This window comes from Rhinolophus hipposideros, assembly GCF_964194185.1.
Source record: "Rhinolophus hipposideros genome assembly, chromosome: 5".
In the NCBI taxonomy this organism is placed as follows: Eukaryota; Metazoa; Chordata; class Mammalia; order Chiroptera; family Rhinolophidae; genus Rhinolophus; species Rhinolophus hipposideros.
Window position 1 is genome coordinate 18261935 of NC_138051.1, and position 26875 is coordinate 18288809.

At 32.9% G+C, this 26875-nt stretch overlaps 1 protein-coding gene across 14 annotated transcripts in view; it reads left to right on the forward strand.

Moving 5' to 3' along the window:
* Positions 1-26875, forward strand: part of RALGAPA1 (Ral GTPase activating protein catalytic subunit alpha 1) — a 214538-nt gene that overhangs the window by 27318 nt on the left and 160345 nt on the right. For all 14 annotated transcript variants that reach the window (XR_013993430.1, XR_013993431.1, XR_013993432.1 and 11 more), the window contains exons 2-10: positions 917-1027; positions 1574-1623; positions 4816-4873; positions 8463-8506; positions 9814-9991; positions 11517-11632; positions 13787-13925; positions 14889-15097; positions 16962-17201. Coding sequence is in view for 8 of the 14 variants with exons in the window: in XM_081049576.1 (XP_080905702.1) it covers positions 917-1027; positions 1574-1623; positions 4816-4873; positions 8463-8506; positions 9814-9991; positions 11517-11632; positions 13787-13925; positions 14889-15097; positions 16962-17201 (1145 nt within the window). In the remaining 6 variants the exon portion in view is untranslated. The remainder of the gene's footprint in view (positions 1-916; positions 1028-1573; positions 1624-4815; positions 4874-8462; positions 8507-9813; positions 9992-11516; positions 11633-13786; positions 13926-14888; positions 15098-16961; positions 17202-26875) is intronic.

Consider the following 26875-nt stretch of genomic DNA (forward strand, 5'->3'; position numbering starts at 1 on the left):
TACTTTGCTTTGAATAATAAATCCAGTCTCCTTAGTTTGCATTCAAAACATTTTACAACATATCTCAAGGCCACTTTTTCAGTTTTGTTTTTATCAAAATGCTGTAAGCTCTAGCCAAAATGAATTATTTTTCTGCCCCCTGTCATGCTTCATGCATTCCTCACTGTGTCTTTATGCCTAGAATGCCCTTCCCATTCAACCCCACCACTTCACGTTGTCCTTCCTGTCCTTAAAAGTCTTTTCAAATAATATGTCCTCAGGCGTTTATTCTTTCCCCACCTTCACCCCTCATTGAGCTTTGAAAGGAATTTTGTATTTCTAAATTGCAGTTAACTTTGTCACTTTGTTTTTAGTACCTAACACTTTCTATGCATGCAATTATATGTTTAGTTTTGTGTGCCCTGGATTATACTGACAGTTCTTTTAGAGCAGTATTATCTATGTTTGAGCTTTGTAATACTTAACAGTGCTTATTTATAAAACCTATTTTAGGTACCTATATATTGAATACATGCATTTTAGACATGATATGTTATTACTTCATGTAAGGTTGTTGGAAATACTGATTTTAAACTGTCCAGGGGAGAAGTTAGGAGAGGTGTATCTGAATTGAAAATAGAAAGTCGGTTGATGATTTTGAATAAATCTCTCTGAGACATTGTTTTCTTTCAGGAAACAAAGATTATGATAACCTGACTTGATCACTTTTTAAAATTAAAGCTGAAATCTTTAAAAACTAAAGTTGTAAGAACAAGGATCTAGATATATAAATACATAATTCAGATATTTTAATAGGATAGAATTTTAGGAGCAGTTCTTTGACTTTTTGGAAGAAAACTTGTCCCTGTCAATATTTGCTGAATATAATTTAACATGTGAATAGTAAGCTCTAAAACTATTTTCATTTATTTTTCAGAGAATGCAGAATCTATCGATCTTAAACAGTTTTTTGACCAGCATTTTTCACATATATATTATGTGTTCTTTGAGAATTTTGTGACTATTGAAGCTAGTCTTAAACAGAAAGGTAAGATGTTAAAATCAATCCTAGTATATGTTGATGTTTTTAATAATTATCATATGCATTCACTTAAAAATAGACTCTTGGACATTGGAATTTAGTATTCAGTTTTTGTCAGGCAGCTTTTAGACACCCCTCTCACACTATGGGTTAGAAGTACTGTTCTTATTACGTTAAGAAGGCCTAGAAGGTAGGCCTTTTTCCTGGTCAGGTTTACCTATTTCCTTGCCTTCTTTGCTTTGCCCTAAGGTCATGTGTCAGGTTTGAGCAGTCATTTCAATATTTTCATTTTCAGAGTTCATTTCAAGTTTTCCATAATACATTGTGATTTGTTTTCAGACATAAATATGTAAAATCTGAATGTAATTGTTGTAAAAGCGTAGAGAGAGATGCTATGATACTGTTTACACATTGAACAGAATATACTTTAAACATTTTATTACAAAATGACTGAGAATAAACTTTGTGCTTTAAATATTTTAAGCTTTTTAAGTGGTTATTAACAATGAGGACAAAATGATAATGTTTAAAATATTTTTCTGAAAAAATTAGGTCACAAATCTCAGAGGGAGGAATTGGATGCTATACTTTTTATTTTTGAGGTAAGTACCTGCCAGTCTAACTTTTTTTTTATGCAAAAATAATTCTTGGAACTATAAAGTGTATAATAAAATACTGTGCATCTGCTGTGCTTTTTAAAAACTGAATCATGTTTTTTAACCTGAAAATATACCTGACTTAATTATTTTTTGAGGTAGATTTATTATTTATAGCTATAGATAGAATTATATTTTTATGCATTTGACACTACAAAATAGGTACTAATTTAAATAGGTACACAAATAGAGATTTTTTTATTTTATTTTTTTAATTTCAAACATTCTTACCTGAGAGGATAACTTCATGAAACTATTATATACCTAAGGAATTTATAATTTCTGCTTCACCTCCTTTTCATTGCAAACTTGTGTAAAATAGTTTTAAATGTCTTATAAATTGTTCTACATTACTTTGGATTGGTCTGGGACAAGTCTTTATTTCTAACTAAACAGAAGGAAACAGCAACATGTGATACTTCACTAAAATTTGTGTTTTATTTTTGCCATATTAATAAAAATTAGGGCACCCTCCCCACATGTTCCTCCCTGCCCGCCACACACACACACACACACACACACACACACCTGCTTTTAAAATAACTCTTTGCTCTTCATTCTGTCTTTCAAATCGAACAGTGATGGAAGTATTGCGATCTTTATCAAGAAGTTAGAGATCTGGAGAAAGCCAGAATTAGACCTTATGACTTGAAAGGCATAATAAAGAATTTGGAAATCCTGTTTCTAAAGATTAAGCTCTTCTGTCTGCTGTAAATTAAAGATTATGCACTGTTTTGTATTTTGATATAGTTTAGAAGAATTTGAACAATCTGAATGATATTTCTCTTAGCTGTTGATTCAGTCACAGCCAAAAACGGATTTTTTTGAAGAGTTCCAGATGGAAGTAACTGGTGTTGGTACCAGTTCTGCATTTAATTTTCATTATTTGTTAACCCTGAAGAATTTGCTTATATTTACCTCCCCAGTTGTCTGTATGAACTGTTTACAAGGGGAATATTAAAGCATAGATGTTTTAAGAGAAACCAAGATAGTAATTCCTGGAAAGTGTTCCTTTAGACATTCATGCTTGCTCTATATTCAGGAAACTGAAAATGATTGATGAGTTAATAGAAGTTCTTTCAGGGTATTCCTTCTATTAAGAAATAATATTTATTTTCCTATATGTGATATATACTGATTTGTTATTCTATGACTAGTAATGTTTATGTTTAATTAATCACTAAATTTTATTTGAAAAAGAGATGTTAATACCCTATTTCCCCAAAAATAAGACCTAGCCGGATAGTCAGCTCTAATGTGTCTTTTGGAACAAAAATTAATATAAGATCTGGTCTTATATAAGACCGGGTCTTGTAATATATAACACCGGGTCTCATATAAGACCCGGTTGTATATGATATAAGACCGGGTCTTCTGTAAAATAAGACCGGCCGGGTCTTACATTAATTTTTGCTCCAAAAGACACATTAGAGCTGAGTGTCTGGCTAGGTCTTATTTTCGGGGAAAACATGGTATGATACAGGGTTTTCATCTTCTGGAAAAGAATTTTAACTTGTGTGCCGGTGTTTTTCTACTTATAATGGGAACAATAAATACCTGATCTCTACGTTTATAGACTAATGGTGATTTTTAAAAAATCAAGAAATTATAAAGTAGTTTTTCTCTTTCTGGAATAAAAATCCTCGTTATGTAATATTAGTAATACGGCATAAGATTTATAATGTTTTCTTTGCAGTTGAGAGCACATAATTACTTTCGTCTTTATATTAACCAGATAAAAACATAGACATGTTTATTTACATTTTATAAGAGTTAATTTATTATAAAGTATAATTTAATAGTCAATTTAGGAATGCTTTTGAGTAGTTCACAAACTTGTCTTTTCAATTTTCTGTAATTTTATCTCTTTCCACACCAAAATAAGTATAATTGTACTTGTTAGCTAGCTATTAGAAAAATACGAATAGGGCAAAGGTGAAGAAGTTTATGTATCTTGTGTGGGACTAGCATTTATCTGTGAAGAACTTTGTAATTTCTTCATCACCCTCTTGTATAAGATGGACTAAAGACTATCACATCGAAGGGAAGATACAGAAGTGTAAAACATGCCTACATACCGTCCTTTGAGCAGAATAGTATGAAAGCACGTTTTAGAAATAGACATATTAAGGTTGGAATCTCTGTTCTTCCACTTTTTACCTAAGCACATTACTTAACCCATTTCCTCCTTTGTCAAATGAGATAAACTCTCGTTTTAGGATGATTGTGAGGATTAATAAGATACCATCATGTAATGTGTCTTTTTTAGTGTTTGGCCCTTATGGACATTCAATTAATGGTGTTTCTAAATAATAATAGTAGTAAGAACAGCAATAACAACAAACACACACAGATGTCACTCAGCAAGCGGAGTACTGAGAGCACAGTTCAGCAACATAGCAAAGCAGCTGTGGATCTAGAATAATCCACACAGATGCGATATGTAAAGGAAATTAAAGGCAAAATTTTGAAACTATCCTACGTGAAAGTGTTTATTCCCAGTTAATGGAAACCTCTAACTCCTGAATTTTAAAATGTTGTTCTCATACCTATAGCCATCATAATATATAAGTACTTTTGGGTTCACAGAATTAACGCATTACAAATATTTCAGTACGATACTCAGTACAAATATTTCATGGGATTTCTGTGAAATCAAAATAGTTCCTCTAGATTATCAACATAGGGGAAAGAACTACTTGAAGAGACAAAATGTCAGAAACCTTATTATCTGAAAGAATTCAAAACTTATCAGTAATATCCACAATGCAGTTAATTCTACAAATAGTACATACGCATTTTGAAGTATATAAGAGCATTAAATCACTATGGAGAAATATACTTACCTTTCCACATCACTGTAAAAGATAAATTTCATTAATTTCCTGTTCCAAGTCTTTCTTAGGATGGCTTGTTTTGGGGGGTTTTCAAATATTGATCAGCATACCAGTGCTGCAATAGTGCCAATTCTGTCAGATTAGCTCAGAGACTATTTTGTATTTGTAATACTGTGTTTTCCTTAAGAAACTCGTGAAGACTTAGTGTAAGCTCTTTAATTTTTCACATGGCTCAGAACGTGGACTCATTCCTTGCTTTTCATTCTTTCTTTTTGTTTGTTTTATTCACACTGATTTTTAGAAAATTTTACAACTTCTTCCAGAAAGAATTCATCAGCGATGGCAGTTTCATAGTATTGGTAAGTAATTGTGTACTTCACCTTTGAAATAAATGATAATATATGAAAATGCTCTTTAATGGGTTGTCATTTGAAATGAATTCATAGTTTATGCTTTAGTAAAGACAAAATAAATAATACAAGACTAGACTTACTGGGAATGTAAGATAAAAACATAGATGAAGGATTTCCAGTCAAAATGATTATTAGATTTCTTTGCACCACCTGTTTTTTTACTCGTAATACATTAGCAATGATGGTAAAACTATAAAAAAAAATAAAAGCAGGCTCAGCATCAAAATAAATATCTCTGTGAGTCAGAAATGGAAAAGAAACCCAAAGTATCAAGTAGAGCAGAAGCAATGGGCTTCAAGTTTGAAAGCAAGCAGTGTCAGCTGGTAGTTCGCTCCCCCCAAAAAGGGGGAGAGCTGGAGTTAAGCTTACTATTTGAAGGGTCAAAATAGAGCTTCCCAGATCATGAAACAAGGCTGAAAAGAAAAAGAGGGAGAAAACCCTGCTGTGGATTACTGTCAGAGACCACGCAGGCAGGAGATCACAGACTTTCTGATACTAGATGGTTGCTGGCTTGGAGTCTGGTTCTGGAACAATCGCAGGGCTCTCGAGGTGTCATAGTAAGGCATTCCCCCTCGTCGTATTATAAAGGAGTCTGTAGATAGGCAGTAGCTGGCTTTGGTTCACTGTCTGTGTGAGTGAGGGCTTTCTGTTAGTGGTTCTCATGATTCTTTCATGGGGAGTATCCTGACAGCCACCACATCTACATTGTTGAAGTAGAATGTTACAACCCTTATGTTCATTTGTAAAAATTGTATTTGTTTCTCTTAAAAAAGAGAGTCATAAGTTTAGGCTCTACGTTTCTTAATCAGAGGAAATGAAATCTTCTCTGAGACTTTATAACTGTAAGCCACCCCAGTTAGTTCCAGAAATAAACCCCCCCCCAAAAAAAACCAAAAAATTTTTTGGACATATAGGTGGGTTATTGATGCAAGGGCTAAAAATCCAAAATAGTAAAACCTTTTAGAATAAACTTTTTAGATAAGGTTTGAGACTAAAAATGATTTACCCATAATGTGTAAAGGGCTCCTACAACTCAGTAATAAGACAAAGAAGTCCATTTTTAAAATAGGGAAAATAGTTGAATAGGCATTGCACCAAAGAAGACATATGACTTGCTAATAAGCACGTGAGGGTGCGCGATAGAATAGTGAAATCCTATTTTGTATTCCATAATCATAAATATGTCCTTGAAGGTTGTGTATGAAAAAACTTTTTTTCAGACATCTAAACATCAAAGGTTTATTGTATTTCCTAAGGAATGTAGTCTTAAATCTCCATAGGATCTTTAAGCTATCCAGTTGTCATGATTAATAATACAACAATAAATGTCTAACTTGAGAATATACATAAATGGTCATTTTTCTTTGTCAGAAGAATCCTAAAACTCTGTTCATCCTTTCTTTTTGGTTTTGTGTATAAATAAAAATTAGTGACTCTAGTTGATTTTCATTTAGTTGAAAATACTTTCTAATGCCCCTTTTGGTTTCTTTGACCCATAGCTTCTTTAATGGTGTTATTTTTAAATTTTTCAAATATTTGATGTTACCACAGATTTATTTTTGTTGTAACTTCTAACTTAATTCCTTGTGGTCAGAAAATACGCTTTATGTGATATTGGTCCTTTTAAAATTTTTGAGACATTTCTTGGCTCAGAATATAGTCTCTCCTGAAGAATGTTCCATTGTGCTTGAGAATGTGTATTCTGTAGTTATTTAAAATATTAGATTAATGTATGGTGTTGATATTATTGAAGAACAAGAAAGGACTTGAATACATGGAATCTTATGCAATATTCATGGATGATAGGCTTGATAGTATAAAGATAACAATTCTCATTCAGAATTCCTGTAGGGACTTTTTAATATAGCCTGACAAGTTTATCCTAGGAGACATCAAATGAAAGCATTAAGTATTTAACACTCATCAGACTGGCAAATGTTAGAGCATTTGCCTGTATTTTTGTGTTGCCCAGAACTTGTTACCACAGCACTCTCATATACTGCTAGTAGTGCTGCTAAATTTCTCAACTATGGAGAGAATTTGCCAATATTTAATAAAGTTGAAAGTGAGTAATTTTGTTTCTGCTTATATATCCTGGAGAAACTCACATGTATAACAGGGAATCAATGCAAACTCACATGCATACAAGAACATTTATTGTAGTATTCTTGGGAATAGCGACATTTTGAAAACAAACCAAATATCCTAACCTTAAGAAGATGATTGTTATAGTCAAAGAATGGAATAGTATACAGCAGTTAAAATGAATTCACTGACAATACATAGGTCAGTATAGATAAATTACAGAAGCTAATGTTGGATGTGAAAAGCAACTTACAGGATGACTTACTTTGTATGATACCATGTATAAGATTTTGTTTTGGTTGTTTTTACTACTAATTAAACCCCAAATTTATTCAGATTTGATTAGTTTTCCATTTAATGTTCTTTTTCTGTTCCAGGATCCAGTCCCTGATACCACACTGCATTTAGCATATATAGATATTTTTAGGAGAGCTGATGATTGGGGTTTACATGGTATTACTTGAAGAAATTGAATTTGCTCAAACATAAGGAAGGGAATTGCAGATAAATCAACACAGTTCGTTGCAACTTAAACCTTATTTTTGTTATGACAAATGAAACTTAAAGTCACAGGCTTGATCATGTATATATATATATATATATATATATATATGTGTGTGTGTGTATATATATATATATATATTCTTGACATTACTAGAAAGAATTAAAAAATGCAGGATTAAATAGCTGTGGAAGAAATTTTTCTTATGGGTGTAAGATTTTAAACATATAAACCAATTCTAAATTTGTGGAAATAATACCAAAATTTGGATAATGCCTTCCTCTGGAAAGTGATTCAGGATGGATTCACAGGAAGTTTCAATGATACTTGTACTGTTAGATAAAACATTATAGATAATGTAAATAAATGAAAATTTGGAATTAAGAAACATGGGACTGTGTTTATATTTGTTCAGACCAAATGGTGGACCTCTGGATGTTTGTTAGTGTTATTTAAGTATTTTATTGTAGATTTGAAATATTGTATAATTTAAAAGTAAAATATATGGTTTTGAATATTTTGGAAAAAATTAATACACTGCAAATATTTGTTAGGAAATATTAGAGTTGTAGATTTTTATGTGCTTAACTAAATGGAAATTTTCTACAGTGGTTTTATTTGAATTAGTGACGGAGAAAGTATTTAATTGTATTCTTAGTTTAAATAAGAGATATACATAGATTGTTGTATTAAATGCAATTTAGGGTTTAGGATTTGTTTCATTAGAATACATCATTGTTTATTTGCAATAAGCCATGTGTTGAGAAGGTGACTTTTTTTGTATGCCCTTCTGGTCCCAAGATTATGGCCAGAAGGATATCAAGGTCACCAAGAATAATTTGGAGGTTGCCAAGGACTTGTTTTAAAGTGTTTTCAAGTCTGACCGAGAACTCTGACATTTAGAAAAATAGTAAGATACGAGTACTTAAAATCATGTTTTCTTTTCAGGATTGATTTTAAAGAAACTACTCCATACAGGAAATTCCTTGAAGGTATAATATAATTATATTTCTTTTCTGACTTCTTAAAAACTATGTAAAGCATACAGCCATTTTTCTTACATCAGCTTTTTTCCTAAAGAATTTTGAACTGTCTTTAGTCCACTTAACTGAACTGAATTTACTTCAAATATAGCAACATTCTCAGTATGAATGAAAATACATACTAGGTTGACCAGGCTGTTGAAAAACTATTGTACTTTTGCCGCGGCTTTGACTCATTCACCAGAAATACTTTATTCTGTTGTCTCCAGAAGAAAATAGTCATTCACCAAATTCTTTATTTTACCATAGCTGTTTTTAAATAGTATAGAGGAAAGTAGGGAATCTATAAAAAAATGTAAATATTTTTTCTTGTTCGTTATATCGTTGTACTATGGTAAGAAGAGCTGTCCAGTCCAAAAGCATCTTGCTATAGGTTAGGTAAAAGTCTTATATTGTAGTTCTTTTGAAGTCAAGGCTTGGGTGTAGCAGTAGGAAGGTATAAGCCTTCCTACGTCTGTATCCTGTTATCTGACTAAACCGTGAGGTAGAAGCAATTGAATAGCTTTGACAGTGGCAGTTAGCAGACCTGCGATAGGTTAATTTCCAAAGATACCACTGAGGTTAGGCTAGTGAAGAACTTTGTGTTTGCTTGTCTGAGATTTAATTTTAAAAATCTTTTCCTGTTCTCTTCTTGGGAGTAATTTATTCATCCATCCAAGTATTTATTGTCTTCTGTGTACAGGGCATTGTTCTAGGTGCTTAGAATATAATAGGCCAAAATTCCTGCTTTGCAGCCTAGCCGCAAGTAATAAGTAGATGAGATAATTTCAGAGAGTGATACGTTTTTTAAGGACAACAGCACTGACTTAGCAATGCACCAGGATCCCCATAATCATTCCTCCTTTTACTAAATTCATTATAGCAAGGAACAGTCATTGCCCTCTCTCTTCTCGCTTCTTGGATTAGACTAGTGGTGATGGAAAGGAGAGAAAAGTAAGGGGAATAGACAAGAAGGAAATGATTCTCAGAGTTTTTATGATTGGAAATTGTAGAATAAAAATTACTGGATGGCTTCAAGTAGAGGCCAAGTTCATTTTTCCTTTGTTCAAAATCCATGAATTTAGATTTATAATAATGAGGGCTCAGTAAATGTCATGCATGTAATATCTCCCCCCGTCCCTTTCTCTCCTTCCTCCTTTTGCAAAGTATCATTCTTCTAGAATTATCTAGTAATAATCTTCCAGAGAATTTTGTCCTTAAAAGGAAAAAAGTATTTCAATTGTAAATAAAAATACTGTTTTTCATTTTTATTTTAGATCAGGAGGGAAGGTGTTCGTCTTTTTTTGTTATGGTTACAAGCTCTTCAGAATAACTGTAGCAAAGAACAGCTTTGGATGTTTTCATGTTTAATCCCTGGATTCTCGGCACCACAATCTGAATATGGACCTCGAACTTTAGATAATCTCATTAATCCTCCACTGAACCTTCAAGAAAGTAAGATTCTTGAGATCTTAATCTACTAATATTTTAAAGTTTTCTGTGTAGTTTGTTAATGTATATTTTAAAAATGTCTTTACATTTATTAACTAGGCAATCCAAGGCCATATTTTCAAATGTAAGTTTCATTATTATTCAAGTATGATGAGGCCAACATATCAGTAGGCGATTGCCATTAAAACTATATTTTGTTATTCAGAGTCCCAAGAGGAGAGGGCATGCCACACCAGGGAGGGTGGGCACACTGGGCAGCACCAGGGGCAGTCCGCGGTGGGGTGGAGTGGAGATGGGGGTGGTTGTCATGGGCAAGAGCCCTTATTGTGGTTGTGAGACAGGAATGTGTGAGGCGGGGTGACTAGGCCTAGAATTGGCTAGTCTGGATGATTTCAGCAGGCTCCGGAGCATGCGGGCTGCCCCTAGTTGTCTGGTAGCCGGACCTAAGGTGATTAGGTCAGAGGAATGAATAGTGGCCCTGAGTGTGAGCCCAGTTAAGGAGACAGTGGAGGCGTGGTCACTGCAAGCCAGTTGGCTGGCTTGCATATAAAAGGCAGACTCGCAGGCCTATCTCTACTATGTCACTAGGAATTAGATAGTCTCGGGAGGGACATTTTCTCCAGGGCCAGCAAGACCCCTGATGTGAAAGCATCAGAAATATATGGTTAATGCAGGCCATTTACATTTACCTTTAATTTCCAATTCTCATGTATCGCCTTGTATCCTTGAGTTAATTGAATGTACGTTGAAGTACAAGTGCGTTTTACTTTGTGCAAAGAGGATTATAAAAAAATCCATTTCTGTAAGTTTAATAATGATTTAGCTTCTATTTACTGAGGAACAGTTTAGGGACCTGCCTATGCTAAATCAGGTACTGATTGTGCTGCTTAGGAAATGTTTGTAGGAATTCAGCTGATTGTGGATTGATTTTTCTTGAATTTAGATGTATTACAATGAATGTTTTTGAATATCTGAGAAGTGAAAAAAATGTAAAAGTTTCTTATTTTATTACTGCACTATAGTCATCAAGGAACTAAGATGTTAACTTTTCTTTCTTTTTGAGAGGGAGCTAGCGTTTAATCCTTTGAATAAAGGGGCTACGTTAAAGAGTAAGCATAGTCATTACCTAGAGTAATCAGATTGTCTTTTAATTAATGAATAAGCACATTTTTATTAATGTTTCTCATATTATGGAATTTTTGTAATAGACACTCTTAATGTGAATTTTAAAGTACGAGAAGTTATTTCCCAAGTGAGATGTTATTCACTCTTAATCCCTGCATATCTGTTTGTGTATCCTTGTGTTACATTCCCTCAATCAAGGGTTCATGAAACAGCTGATTATTAGAGTTTATGGTTGTTGTGATGGACTATTAGGATGATTTCACATTTATTTCAACATTCAATCATTAGAGTGTTTTCAAGCAGTATTTATTACATGTATGTTTTTTGTAGTTAAATTTTACTTAGGTCTTGTGTTATTGTTTATTTTGTCATGATACTAAACTTTCCTTTTGTCTTTGGATAGCTCAAGTCACTATAGAGGAAATCACTCCTCTTGTCCCACCACAATCAGGAGATAAAGGACAAGAAGATCTCACAAGCTATTTTCTTGAAGCACTTTTAAAATATATAGTAATTCAGGTACATGTTATCTTTTTTGATATCACCCCCTTTACTATCCTGTGTGGGTAATTCATTTTTCCCTCTTTTACCATTATTCTGTCATAGTAGATATTTGCTTATTTTCCTGAAGACGTGTGACAAATTTTTACTTTTGAAAATATGTTAGTATGTTTTCTGAAATAAAAATTATCGGAAGCACTATGAACCTCTTAGAAAGGGAACTAGAAGGAGAAATTTTAAAAAAAAATTATTTATATACTTTTTTATGTGAGTCGGTTGAGTTTACTTTCTAATCCTTTCATTTATAATGAGCAGCTGTGGTACTTTAAATGAAAAACTAACAACTGATTTAGGGATCAATCTGCCAAGAGGAATCTGGGGGAATGTAATTTACACTTAAACTTATTTGTACTTTTAAAATTTCCAGGTGCATGTATTTTGTAAAGTAACCTGTCCATCTCTAGATACGAAATGAGCATGTTTTGAATAATGAAAACACTCTTAGTACATACACATTTCTTATAACTGTTCTAAACACAAAAATTCCCTGTGCTTCAGAAACAAACATGAAGTTAATTTGGACTGTGAATAAGTTTTCCAGGGTTTGAGTCCTTATTGTACATCTTACCACAGTGTGACCATTGGCAAATTACTTAACCTCTTTGTGCATAAAATAGAGATAAAAATATTACCTGTCCCATTTTGGTCTTTGAGGATTAAATAATTAGTGTAAAGTACTTAGCATACAAAATATACGACACACAGTAAATGTTCTATAGTGGGTAGTTTTTGCTGTCATTATCAGTTTTTCTTAAAAATTTTTTGTATTTTATATAGATTTTTAAAATTGTTTTGCAGCTTTATTGAGGTATAATTAACATACAATAAACTGCAATGTTTGAAATATACAATTTGATGAATTTTATTACATGTATACACTCATGAAACTATAGTCAAGATAATGAACCTGTCACCCCTAAAAGTTCTTAGATCTTTGTAATCCATCCTTTTCTACCTCTACCTCCCCAGGCAACCATTCATTGATCTGATTTTCGTCACTATACTTTGCATTTTTCATATAAAAGGAATTTATGTGGTACATACTTTTTTTTTGGTCTGCCTTTTTCTTTTTTCCCCAGCATAATTACATTGAAAATCATATAGTATATCTATAGTTTGGTACTTTTTATTGCTGAGTAGCGTTCCATTGTAGGTATATACCACAATTTGTCATCTAGTCACCTGTTGATGATAATATGAGTTGTTCCCAGTTTTTGGCTATTACAAATAAAACATATGAATATTGGTAAACAAGTCTTTGTGTGGACATAAGCTTTCTTTGTCCTTGGGTAAATACCCAGTAGTGGAATGGCTGGGTTGTAGAGTAGGTATATATTGACTGTTTAAGACACTGTCACACTGCTTTGCAAATGGTTGTACCTTTTTTCATTCTACCAGCTATGTATGAGACTTAAAGTTGCTTCACATCCTTACTTACCAACAGTTGGTAAGGTCAGTCTGTAATTTTAGCCATTGTGAAGTAGGTATATAGTGTTATCTCATTGTGGCCCACTTTTTGCCTTTCCTATTCCCTTACTTAGATAATTACTTCCTCACTCTACTGGAATTCTGACACTATTTCACTGCTCTGTTCCTTCTAGTGTCCCCCACCTCCCCACTTCATGGACAGTCCCCACTGCGCTACTGCTTCAACCCCTTCATGGGTGCCCTGCTTCCCGTGGTCAGGCTCTGAATATCTGCACTTGACTGCTAATGCTTTTACTCCTTCCCCTCCTCCCTCTCAAGTATGCCTATTTTGTATGGTTTTAGGCTGAATTATTCTAACAAGGGCGAAGGGAAAAGAACATTAGTATCTGTGTCCTTAGTAGAGCTGAGTTAAAACCAACTTTGACAGTTTTCCAGAGCACATTTTAACTTAAAAGATTTTGGGAGTATAACATATAATGTATTTATATGTCAGACCAGTTTTAAGATTTGTTCTTTATTATTTATGTACATAAATATATACATAATACATGTATATATAGCTATATATATTCACAGTGTAACATTTTAGTATGTTGTTTAAGTAACCTTTTTTAAGCTTGTTCATAATAGCTGATAATGGTTTCTTTCTCCTAGAATGATTCTAATTATATTGTATATTTTTAGGTAAAAAGTTTAGAATGGAAGAACAAAGAAAATCAAGAAAGGGGATTTTCCTTTTTGTTTTCACATTTTAAGAAATACTACTTGCCTTATATTTTTCCAAACATCTGCAAGGAGAACAGTTTATATCATCCTGTACTTGGTAGGTAGTCTTTGTGTTTTCCTGAAAGATCATATGTAAGAATAAAACATACCACAGTGTAAAGTTGACATTTGTTACCTGCAGAAAACTGATAACATTTAATATTTGTATTGATTGATTAGAGATATTATACCTTGATTTATACCAAAAATAGAATTTTATTAATAGGAAATTTTCATTGAGAGTGAAGAGATATTTTTGGATTTCACCTTTTGGATGAGATAGGTGTCACTATATTATAAATTTTCTTTTTAAGGTCCCCTGAAGGTTCAATTTATTATGTCTTACTCAAATTCTGTATGAATAATTACATTGTCATATATTTTGATCATGTCCAATATTTAGGGGCTGTGCTAAGGTATCTGTTGGAGCCTTGAAGCTGGAGCCTCATGAACAAATCCTGGGTTAGAAGCAGACCTCTGTTATATATAGAAGGCATTAGTAGTCTGTATGTGGAAATGTCCTTTTTGCAGCAAGATATTTCTATTTTGAGCTCTTCCAAGTTTATGCAACTGACAGGCTTAGGCAAAATCATTAGGGCTAGTAGAAATGACTCAGAGTAGCAAGCCTTTGCCATTGGGAACAACGTTTGTTTTAAAAATCAAGGAAAAAAATCTCATGTTTTATATGACTTCAAAATATGTATCTCAGTCTTAGATTAATTGAAGTGAGCTCTCATTAATTTTAAATGGTTCTAGAAACTTCTGTACAAAGGATTCATTGCGCCTTTGAGTGATATTTTTCAAAAAGATGTGTTTCCATTTCTCAGCCATATATGGTTCGCTTTTCTAGATTCTATGTTCATATTTAGCAACTTATTTTAAAATGTCATTTTTTTGTATTAAATCTACTTCTAAAACCAGAGCATCATGACAGTGTTTTCTTAAATGTTTAAAAATGTATGTTTATCTAAGCACTGTTCCTTTCTTATTTTGGTTTTGGTTTTCCTTTTATTTTGCATAGATATCCCACAGATGAGACCAAAGCCACATTATCTCATGATAAAAAAGGATGCTGAAACCAATGAAGCAATATATTGTACAAAGGAACCTTTTATTAAGGCTCGTGTTATTGTCATTCGTTGGCTGGTTTCTTTCTGGCTTGAGCCAAAGCCACATACAGGCCCTCATATCCCTGGTATGGAAGGTGAAGTCTTGCCAAAGAATATTCAGGTAATACACACGTAGTTTGCTAAAGTTAGAAATGTCTTAGGATATTTGTCCAGTGATGTCAATTGCTTTAGGTGTAGAACACACTTAGAACAAATAATAGTGATATTTTCTTTGTATAAATGCATTTTATAAATTCAAAAAATTTTCCCCCCTCTTCCACTGTCCCGCCACCCCCCACTCGGTTCAAGCCGCTGTTTCTCAGTCTAGTTGTGTAGGACACAGCTCCCTGGCCCAGGCTGGTGTTAGGAGCCTTGGCTCCCCCTGGCAGAGGCAGTCGGTTGCCAGTTGGTCCATGAGGGACTCCACCCCGCGACCTTGGCGTTAGGAGCACAGCGCTCCAACCACCTGAGCCACCGGGCCGGCCCATAAATCCAAATTTTAATATGTACTGTAGAACTAATAGTTTTCTTGACAAAAGAATAAAACTTGGAAAGTATAAGATAATTTCAGCCATATCTGAGCCTCAGCTTCGAATTTATTTCTGTATTTTATGTTAATTTTACAGTACTAAATATATCCTGAATTGTACAAATAAAAATATTCTGAACTTTACAATCCTTGCAGTTGGAAACAATTTGCAATTAAATGGTTGTAGGACTTTCATAGTTCTTTTTAGGTTTCTAGCATTCATAAAATGCTAATTTAAAGTCCTCATTCCCCCTTTTTTCAACAGGGATACAGAGTCTAGAAAATGTTATATAAAATTATACAGCCATATAATGAAGGGGCTAATATTTTAAAATCTGTTATTTTTAATTAAAGTTTCCCTCTTTTTCACTTTGTTATTCCCTCAATGTGCAGTTTTCCCGAACTTGTCTATTACAGTATTTTTTTACTATTTTATTTTCATTTTCTCAGATTTCCTCATTTAGTTTTAAAAATCTTGTGCTGTTTTTTTTTTTTTTATCACTTCTTAAATCTTTCAAATATTGGGAGGAGTTATAATGTGTGTTTAGTTCATTAGCATTTAGGAAATTTGACTTATATTTCCTTGTTCTTCTGTTTATTTGTAGCTGACTATGTGGTGTGTTTTCCTCAAAACTTTGTTCCAGGTTCTTTACAAAGAATGATTAAATGTGGAAACTCTCAAGAAGAACTATTTTTCTGATCTCAGAACTTAAGGGACTAAAATTACAGATTTTTTTAAATTGGAAAGGCACATTTGAGATTGTTTACCTAAATCCTCTTGTTTTATAGATGACAAACTTGACAACAAAAATCAAGTAACTTACCAGAAAGTAATTTACCGTATACAGAATAGTGCTACTCCTATCATACCATGGTAGTAATTTCTTTAACATTACCTTAAGACTTTTCATCTTCAGTCATGATGAAAATTCTATTATTAGAATATAGAGTTTTGTAATGTTTTCTTTTAGTTTCATTTCTGCTTCTGTAATAATTTTTCTTTCATTCCTTTTTTTTTTGATTAAGAAGTTTTTACTTGTGTAATTTTTGTCTCAGGTAAAATAGACATTATTTATTTGTTTATTCTTTAAATAGACAATTTAAAACATTAAGGCTTTATGGAGCAAACAGTATGATGTTATTTATTTATTATTGAAGTTCAGAGCTAACTTCACCTGCATTATTCTTTTACCCAGATTTAATTAATAACTTATTTATTCTGCAAACATACTGAAAAATCTGATTGTAGATGGGTAGATGACTAGTAAGTATCACTGTATCACTTAGATGTTGAGTTATTTGCCTTCCCATTTTCTAAATGAAACTCTATACCCAGATTTTAAGCAATTCTGTATGTTACTTGTGGAATGCTTTGGATTCTGCCACTATTTGTTATTAGAAGACAAAATACCGGGTTAATGATTATGATATTCTTCCTCTTTTGTTTATATTTTAGAGAGCAGCCGCTAGTTTGGTATCCAGAGAAGAAAACAAAAATGATAATGCTGATAAAGCAGATAGGACTGCAGAACCAGAACAATCTCATTCTAATACAAGCACTCTCACGGAGCGAGAACCTAGCTCATCCAGTCTCTGCAGTATTGATGAAGAACATCTCACGGACATTGAAATAGTTCGCAGAGTTTTTTCTTCCAAAAGAAGTAATGTAAATTTTGTTACAGAGATATTTCGTCAGGTAAAATACCTCTCAGTATTTTTAATTTATAATGAAGACTTCAATCTTTAATGTTGAATATACTGACTTTTAACTATTTAAAATTTATTCTTTTTGAAAATGGTTTTTAAAGTTGATATTTAGTTTTTTAAATTTGCTACATTTAGTCCTTTAATATTTTCTATTTTTTATATATTTTTTATGATGGTTTTAGTTTAATAACTGTCCCCACCCCCATACTTCTTCTGTTGCCGTGTTCCCCCGAAAATAAGACCTAGCCAGACCATCAGCTCTAATGCGTCTTTTGGAGCAAAAATTAATATAAGACCTGGTATTATATTATGTTGTATTGTATTGTATTATATTGGTCATAAGATAACATATTATATAAGACCAGATCTTATAGTAAAATAAGGCCGGATCTTACATTAATTTTTGCTCCAAAAGACACATTAGAGCTGATGGTCTGGCTAGGTCTTATTTTCGGGGAAACACGGTGTTAAAATTTTCTTAGTTATTCATTTTGTGGCTTGAAACATTTCTTCCTATCACTTGATTAATATAGTAAAATCATTTCATCTTTCACTCCCATCAGTAAAAGTGGTTTATAAATATAAGAAGCAATGGTTTTATTGCCTTTATCCTCCCTTCAGAAGCTTAGTTTTGTCCTTTACGATGTTCTGAAATTAAAGTTACTTAAGGCAGATATAATTTAGGGAATAAAGGAGAGGGAAATAAAAAGAATAAAAGCTATTTCACATAAAGATAGCTAGAAATTCCTAAGTTTCTAGCTGTCTCAAGTTTCCAGCATATTCTCAATTACATAGAAATTTTGTTGAAAATAAACCTTATGCAAACTAATAATTTGCTCTTAATAGCAAAGGTGCTTAACTTTTGCAGGTAAACATCATTGAGTTTTGTAGCCTAAGAGGATCATTCAAGCCTCAGAGCAAGTAAATGGTGGATCCAGGATTAAAACTCCCAGATCCTGGTTTCCATGTCAGTGCTCTTTATTCTGTGCCACACTGCCTTCACATGCTAGGGAGCTCTCTAGACAACACAAATCTTCGTCTCCTACATACTTATTGATAATGTAAAACAAAGCATAAAGCTGCATTAGCCTTCTCAACATGAGGTAAAGAATCACACTGGTGGTAACATTTTGTCCAGTTTTGGCAGTGGTTCTGGTTGCCAAGTTTAAGGTTTATGTTGACAGAATATATGACAAATGGGAAGGGGAAGATATTTGACAAATAATGTTGGAATATATTGCTTGTGGGAAATTTTAATGCTTATAGAACTCTTCAGGTTTCCTAGTTCGTGAGTCGGTTTGAATAAGTTTATTTTTCTAGGAATTTGTTCGTTGAATTTCAAATTTGACATAAAGTTTATTACATCGTCTTAACAATTGTTTCAATCTCTGAAGCATTTATATTTTTCGCATTCCCCCTTTTTATTCCCGTTAGTCTTTATTTGTCCCTTTTTTGCTTTTTTCTTGATTCTTGTCAGAGGTTTGTCAATTTTGTTAACCTTTTCAAATAATGAACTTTTAGCTTTGTTGATCCTCTCTTTTGTGTTTGTTTTTCTTATTTATTTTCTCCTTGTTATTTTCTTCTTTCCACTTTTCTTGATTTTATTTGATGATTCTTTTCCTAGCTAATTAATTTGAACCTCACATTTTTCTCATATAAGCATTTTTGAGGCAATTAATTTACCTCTTAATACTTTTTAGGCTACATTTTTACAAATTTTGATGAGTAACATTTTTATTATTCACTTCTAAGTATTTTCTAATTTCTATGTTAATACCTTCTTTGATCTATGAGTTATTTAGCAATGTGTATCTTCCAAACATTTTAGATTTTTCTGGTTTTCTTTTTTCTTACAAAATTCTCATGTGATTCTTTTGGTCAGATAATATAGTCTGTAAAAAACTAATTATTTAAAATTTATTGGGGCGGCCGGTTAGCTCAGTTGGTTAGAGCGTGGTGCTCTTAACAATAAGGTTGCCGGCCACTGTGAGCTGCGTCCTCCACAACTAGATTGAAACAACCACTTGGATCTGATAGGTCCTGGAAAAACACTTAAATAAAAGTTTAAAAATAAATAAATAAAATAAAATTCATTGAAACTTGTAGCTCTCTATGTAGTCAGTTCTCACAAATGTCATGTGTGATTGAAAAGAATGTATTCTTTTCTCTTGAGTTTAGTGATCATTAAAGTCTCTTATATCAAGCTTATTATTGTGTTGGTTAACTTTTCTATATCCTTAGTTAAGATGTTAGTCAGCATGACCTCAGTTGTGGAGAGGGGTCTGTTAAAATCTTAATAGTCTGATGGTGATTTGTCTGTTTTTTTCTTTATAGTTTCATAATTTTTCTTTCTATATTTTGAAACCATGTAATTTAGTATATACAAGTTTATAATTTTATATCTTGGTGAATTAAATCTTTTATGGCCTTTTTCATATGTAGAAATTATTTTTGCTTGATGTCTATCTACGATTAGTACTTATACCACTTTTTAAAAATTAGAATTAGCATCATGTATGTTTTTAAAAAATGTTTTATTTTCAATCCTTTTTATATAGATTTTATATATCTCTTGTAAAAATAGTTGGATTTTTAAAAATCTTTGTCTTAAAACTGGTATATTGGTATTTACTTTAGTTACTGATGCTATCTTTTCCTTTCTAGTTTTCTTACCACGTCTATATTTATTTTTTCATTATTCTCTTATTTTTTGCTTTCTTTTTTATAGATGATTTTCCATTCTGTATCCTCCTACCTATCATTTGGTCTGAAGTTATATGCTGTTCTTTTAGTTATTACTATATATATTTTGGTGTACGTATTTCACTTTCCAAGGCCTAAAGTTATTATTTTTCACCCTTTTCCTAATCATTACAAGGACCTATTACTCTAATTTCTTCCTCCAACTTAGTAGTTTGTTATCAAATAATTCAGTTCTATTTTGCATATTTGTGTTTCAAGTCCAGTAATATTTAATAGTTCTATACATTCTATATTGATTTACATTGTTATATATCACTTTCTTTATGATTTCTTCCCTTTCAAATCTTCCATTTAGAATTACTTTCCTCTGCTTAAAGTTCATCATTGAGAATTTACTTTAGTGGCTGTCTGTTGGTATCAAACACATATGTTTTTGCCTGTGTGAAATGTCTTTAATTTGACCACTTTCTTGAAAATTTTTTTTCCACTGGACATAGAATTCTAGATTGAAATTATTTTCCCTAGCACATTTCAGATACTCAGGTATTTTCCCATTGCGTTCTGTTTTGCATAGTTGCATTTGAGATGTCAACCCACAGTTTTACTCTTATTCCTTTATAGGTCAACTATCTTTTCTCTGGCTCTTTTTAGTATTTGGCATTTTGCATTTTGCTGTGTTGTGTCCGGGTCTAGATTTCCTTTTATTTATTCTTTAGGGGACATTTTGTGATATTGTGTTTATGGATTAATATATTTTGACAGTTCTGGAAAGTTTTCAGTCATTGTCTCTTAAATATTTTATTTAATATCTAATAATATTTATTTATTTAAATATCTCTTTAAATATTGCCTTTGTCCCATTTTTTTCCTTGCCTTTTTTAGAACTCTGACAAGATGTATGTTAGACTGTCTCCATTTATACATTCTGTTAACCTCGTGTATTTTCCATCTCTTTGCCTCTCTGTGCTACATACTGGATAATTTTTTTTAAATTGCAACTGTTTTTGGAAGTTGATCATTCTGTTTGGTTAATTTTATTGTCTCTATTCTTTACTTTTATGTATTAAAACCAAACAGTTATTTTATATCGATTGATTGTACTAATAATTTAGAGATCTTTTTGGTCTGAATTCTGCTGTACTTTGTTTCTATATGCTCTTTCTCATGGTGCTATATTCTTGTGATTGCAGTATTTTGTGATTTTAGAAGTTCAGAAATTTGGTTCTGAGCTTTTTTGCTTCTTCTTGATTTGGTTTTTTAAAGGTTGATTCCTCCAGAGAGGAGTTGGTTTGTTTCTTCTAGATGCAAAGAAACACTACCAAATCTCACATTAAACTGAATTCACGATTTGAGTTTCAAGCCAGCTAGATAATAGGAACACACGGTATAAACCTGTAGTAAGGCTAGTTTTTGGTTCCTGTGTCTCTGGGGGAGATTTTTGTTGTTATTGTTATCTGCTCTGCATCTCTCTGGGCAGTTTTCATTGCAGACTTCTAAAGGGGTAGGTTTATTTCTAATTCATCAGTATCATCAGACTGATTATACATAGTCTTTTGGAAACCCAACTTTGTTTAGATATTTCCTGTTGTTCTCCTTCCTTTGCCCCAATAGGTCCATGAAAATCAAGGTAATTGGTTCTACTCAGAGTGAAAGTCAACTATTTTTTTGCTCCTCCTAAAATCTCTCTGAATTTGGATTTCATGTAGGTTTTCATTTTTTAATATATTTTTCTACTTTTTGGCTCATAATGCATTTAAGAAGATTAAAGGTTTTTTTGAAAAAATCATTTTTGTTCTTTCAATCGGAAGGTTGGTAGGCTTACCTCGTTCACCATACTCTTGGTAATAGAATTCCCCTCATTGTGTTTAATCATGCTCTTTATATTTTAATTTCTGAAAGTCGCATTTGATTTTTTTATATCTGCCTTTTCATTTTTGCAATGACTTATTTATATTTTTATTTTCTTGTTGAGTAAAACATATTAAAATACTTATATTTCTTATTCCAATAATTCTAGCAAATTAAGTCTGCAGTTTTGACCTTGTTGTTTGTTGTTTCTGTTTACTCATCCTGTTTGTTTGTTTAGGATTTATGTTTTATGGGCTTACATTTCTTTGGAATTTTGTGGGAATTACTGTGTGAAACCTGGGTTGAAGGATGTGTACTTCCAAAGAGGATTTACACTTCTGTCAGGTATTCCAGGGTCCTGTCACCCTAGGTTTACTTTAAGTTACAATTCTTAGCTTATGGTTTTCCCTACTTTCTAGCACTCAAAGTTATGTGATGTCCAGCCTCAGGATAAAGATATGAATACAGTCTTCCCTTGTACTATCTTAACCCCAAGTCAATAGACATATTTCCTCACTCTTTACGGAGTCAGGTTATTTTTTCTTCCCCTCATAGCTCATCTATGCATTGAGGTTGTAGCCTTCGTTTGTGTCAGCTTTATGTGTGAGACTCTGATAAGTCTTTCCCCTCTGTACAGGTGACCATTTAAACCAAAGCTCTCTAAGCTGTCTGTCTAAGGCAGCAGCCTGAAGTTTCATTGCTCACTTGTCTCTGGATTAATACTCCTATTTTGTTTTAGACTCAGAATATCCATACAAGCTGAGCCATTCATTTAAAGGTATATTGTATTTTTTATATGACAGATTTGAGGTGTTTTATGCAGGAAGATTCCAGGATTTTCTTTTTTATTTTTTAATGATATGGCTCAGAACTGAAATCTTCTGAGATGTTATTTTCATTCTAACAATTAATTTTTAGAAGTGACTTTTAAGGAAAAATTTTATAGGATGGTGACTCCAGTGAACCATTCATGTTTTGAAAAGGAGGTAGTTACTTTTACAGGTAGATTATAGTCGGAAAGCTATTTCTACGTGTTTAATACTGATGATAAATTTTTAAAATTTATGATCTGTGAAGTAATTTCTTTACTTACATTGAAGGCTCCTGTGTTCTACAATGTAGTATAGACATAAACATTCTATTAATTATCAGGTATACAGACATATAATGATATTGCCCTTAGCAATCCCAGCTAGAGCACAAGTACTTTTACAGCTAAATGAGTTTAGGAAAAATATCTTTATTTTTTATATTTTCATTTTTGATTTCCATCTCTCCCATCCGCCACCACCGCTCTTGGCAGCAGCGTGTTTTCTGCATAGATGGGTTGGTGTCTGTTTTGTTTATTTGCTTATTTTGTTTTTTAAAATTCCATGTATGTGAGATCATACAGTGTTTGCCATTCTGACTTATTTCACTTAGCCTAATACCCTCTAAGTCCATTCATGTTGTCACAATTGGCAAGATTTCATTCCTTTTTATTGCAGAATGATATTCCATTGTATATACACACCATATCTTCTTTATCTATAGATATACTGATGGGCATCTAGGTTGTTTCCATATCTTGGTTATTACTGGTGTGCTACACTGGACATAAGAGTGCATATATCTTTTCGAATTTGTGTTTTTGTTTTGTTTAGATAAATACCCAGAAGTGGAATTGATAAATCATGGCAGCTCCATTTTGAGCTTTTTGGAGGAATCTTCATACTGTTTTCTATAGTGGCTGTACTAATTTACAATCCTGCCAACAGTGCACAAGGGCTCCCTTTTCCCCACGTCCTCCCCAGCACTTATTATTTGTTGATTTATTGATGGTAGCCATCTGACAGGTGTGAGGTGATATCTCATTTTGGTTTTTATTAGTGATGTTGAGCATCTTTTCATATGTCTGTTGGCCATCTGTATGTCCACTTTGGAGGAATGTCTGTTCAGGTTCTCTGACCATTTTTTAATTGGATTGTTCCTTTTTTTGGTGTTAAGTTGTATGAGTTCTTTATGCATTTTGGATATTAACCCTTTATCAGATGTGTTATTTTCAGATATTGTCTCCTGTTCAATAGGTTATCTTTTCATTTTGTTGATGGTTTCATTCGCTGTGCAAAATCTTTTCAGTTTGATGTAGTCCCGTCTGTTTATTTTTTTCTTTTGTTTATCTTGCTCAAGAAGATATATCCAAAAATATATTGCTAAGTGTGATGTCAGAGTTTAATGCGTATGTTTTCTTCTAGAAGTTTTATGGTATCAGGTCTAACATTTAAGTCTTTAATTAATTTTGAGTTTATTTTTGTATGTAGTATAAGAAAGTGGTCCAAATACCTTTTTTTTTTTTTTGCATGTATCTGTTCAGTTTTGCCAGTGAAAGAGATTGTCTTTACCCTGTTGTGCTGTGTTTCCCCGAAAGTAAGACCTAGCTCTGATGCGTTCTTTGGAGCAAAAATTAATGTAAGACCCGGTCTTATTTTACTATAATATCAGACTGGGTATAATATAATATATAATAAAATATAATAATAATATATAATAATAATATATAATAATAATATAATAATATACCAGGTTTGTACTAATTTTTGCTCCAAAAGATACATTAGAGTTGATTGTCCAGCTAGGTCTTATTTTTGGGAAAACACGGTATATACATGACCCTTTTGTCACATATTGATTGGTCCTATAAGTAAAGATTTTTTATGAGCTCTCTATTCTATTCCATTCGTGTACATATCTGTTTTTATGCCAGTACCATACCGTTTTGAATATTGTAGCTTTGTAGTATAGTGTGATATCAGGGAGCCTGATACCTCCCACTTTGTTCTTAAGGACTTCTTTGGCTATTTGGGATGTTTGTGGTTACATATACATTTTAGGAGTAGTTCTAATTCTGAGAAGAATGCCATTGGTGTTTTAATAGGGATTACATTGAATATGTGTATTAATTAAGGTAATGAGGACATTTTTATATTAATCCTTCCAGTCTATGAGTAAGGTATATCTTTCCACTTATTTGTATCTTGTTCAGTTTATTTCTTCAGTTTCTTACAGTTTCAGAGTATAGGTTTTTTACCTCTTCAGTTAAATGTATTTCTGGGTACTTTATACTTTTTGATGCAACTCTGAATGGAATTGTTTTCTTAACTTCTTCTGATCGTTTTTTTATCGGTGTATAGAGTTGCAACAGATTTCTGTATACAAGGTCTGATTAAAAAATATGGTGAATATTTGCATTTAGAAAATTTATTACAGTAAAAGACACATTGCCATTAATCCCCCTCAGAATACTTCCCCTCACTTTGGACACACTTATCCCATCGTTCTTGCCACTTTCTGTAAGTTCTGAAAGTCCTCTTTCATGAGTGTTACACTGTGTTACCTCTTTCATGAGTATAAACTTTAGTTGCACTGTTGTGTCTGCCTTGGTGTCCTGAATCAATTCAAAAGGTTCTCCTTTCGAGGTCATTTTGATTTTGGGGATGAGCCAAAAGTCACATGGTGCCAGATCTGGGGAATAAGGTGGAGGAGGACACGCCATAATGTTTTTATTTGACAGAAATTGCTGTACACCTGAAACTATGTGTGACATGGAGCATTGTTGTGATGGAGGATGAAGTAAAGACACTCATAAAAGAGGACTTCCAGAACTGCTTCAGAAAGTGGCAAGAGCATTGGCATAAGTGTGTTTGGAGTGAGGGGGAGTATTTTGAGGGGATTAATGGCAATGTGTCTTTTACTGTAATAAATTTTTTTATTTAAACATTCACCATATTTTTCGATCACACCTCATATTGATTCTGTGTTCTTGTGAGATTTTTCACTTTCTCATATTTTCTTATTTTTAGTTACGGTCTTTCCTACTTAAAGAAGACCCTTTATCATGTCTTGTAAAGCTGATTTAATGATGATGAAGTCCTTTAGTTTTTGCTTATCTGAGAAACTCTTTATCTCTCCTTCAATTCTGAATGATAACCTTGCTGGGTAAATTATTCTAGGTTGTAGGTTTCTTTCTTTCAGTACTTTAAAATGTCCTGACATGCCCTTCTGACCTGTAAAGTTGCTGATGAGAAATCAACCGGTAGCCTTACAGGATTTCCTTCGTATGTAACTCACTTGCTTCTTGCTTCCTTTAAGATTTTCTCTTTTTCTTTAACTTTTGCCATCTTAACTACATTGTCTTGGTGTGGGTCTCATTGGGTTCATTTAGTTTGGAACTCTCTCCTTCCTGGACCTGGATGTCTGTTTTCTTCATCAGGTTAGGAAAGTTTCCAGCCATTATTTCTTTGAATAAATTTTCTGTTATTTACTCTCTTTCTTCTCCTTCTGGGATCCCTATAATGCAAATGTTTGAGTGCTTAATGTTATCCCAGAGGTCCCTTAAACTGTCCTTGATTTTTTATTCTTTTTCTTTCTGCTGTTCTGATTGGTTTATTTCCACTAGCCTGTCTTCCAGGTTGCTGATCCATTCTTCTGTGTTAGCTAATATGCTGTTGATTCCTTCTAATGTGTTTTTCATTTCAGATATTGTATTCTTTGGGTCTGCTTGGTTCTTTCTTATACTTTCTAACTCTTTGTTGATGTTCTCCCTATGTTTCTCTCATGTTTGATGAGCATCCTTATGACCATTTCTTTGAATTCTTTTTCAGGTAAATTACTTATTTCTGTTTCCCTAAGGTTTTTTCTGGAGATTTTTCTTGTTCTTTTTTTTAAAGAGATATTTTGTCTTTTTATTTTGTTTGATTTTCTGTGTTTGTTTTTATGAATTAGATAATATAGCTGTCTCTTCCAATCTTGGAAAACCAGCCTTATGTAGATCTGGCTCTGTATAGACTGTGTGTGGTTTGGCTAGGTCGCTAGGAGCCTAGCAGGTGCTTCAGACATCTGGGGATACCTGGCCTACTGAACTGGAGCAGCTCTGGGTGGGGAGACCAGGTGCATGTAGTAATTAATGTCGTGTTGATCTTGTTTGCACCCTTTGTTCTGCCTGAAATGGGTTCAGGAATACACTGCAGCAACCTTGCAGGCAGGTGAGAGCACCTGGATAGAGCCACAGCCAGGTGGACGTGGAGGGGGATGTAAACAAAGACCCTTACTGGCACCTCAACCCTGGAGAATTCC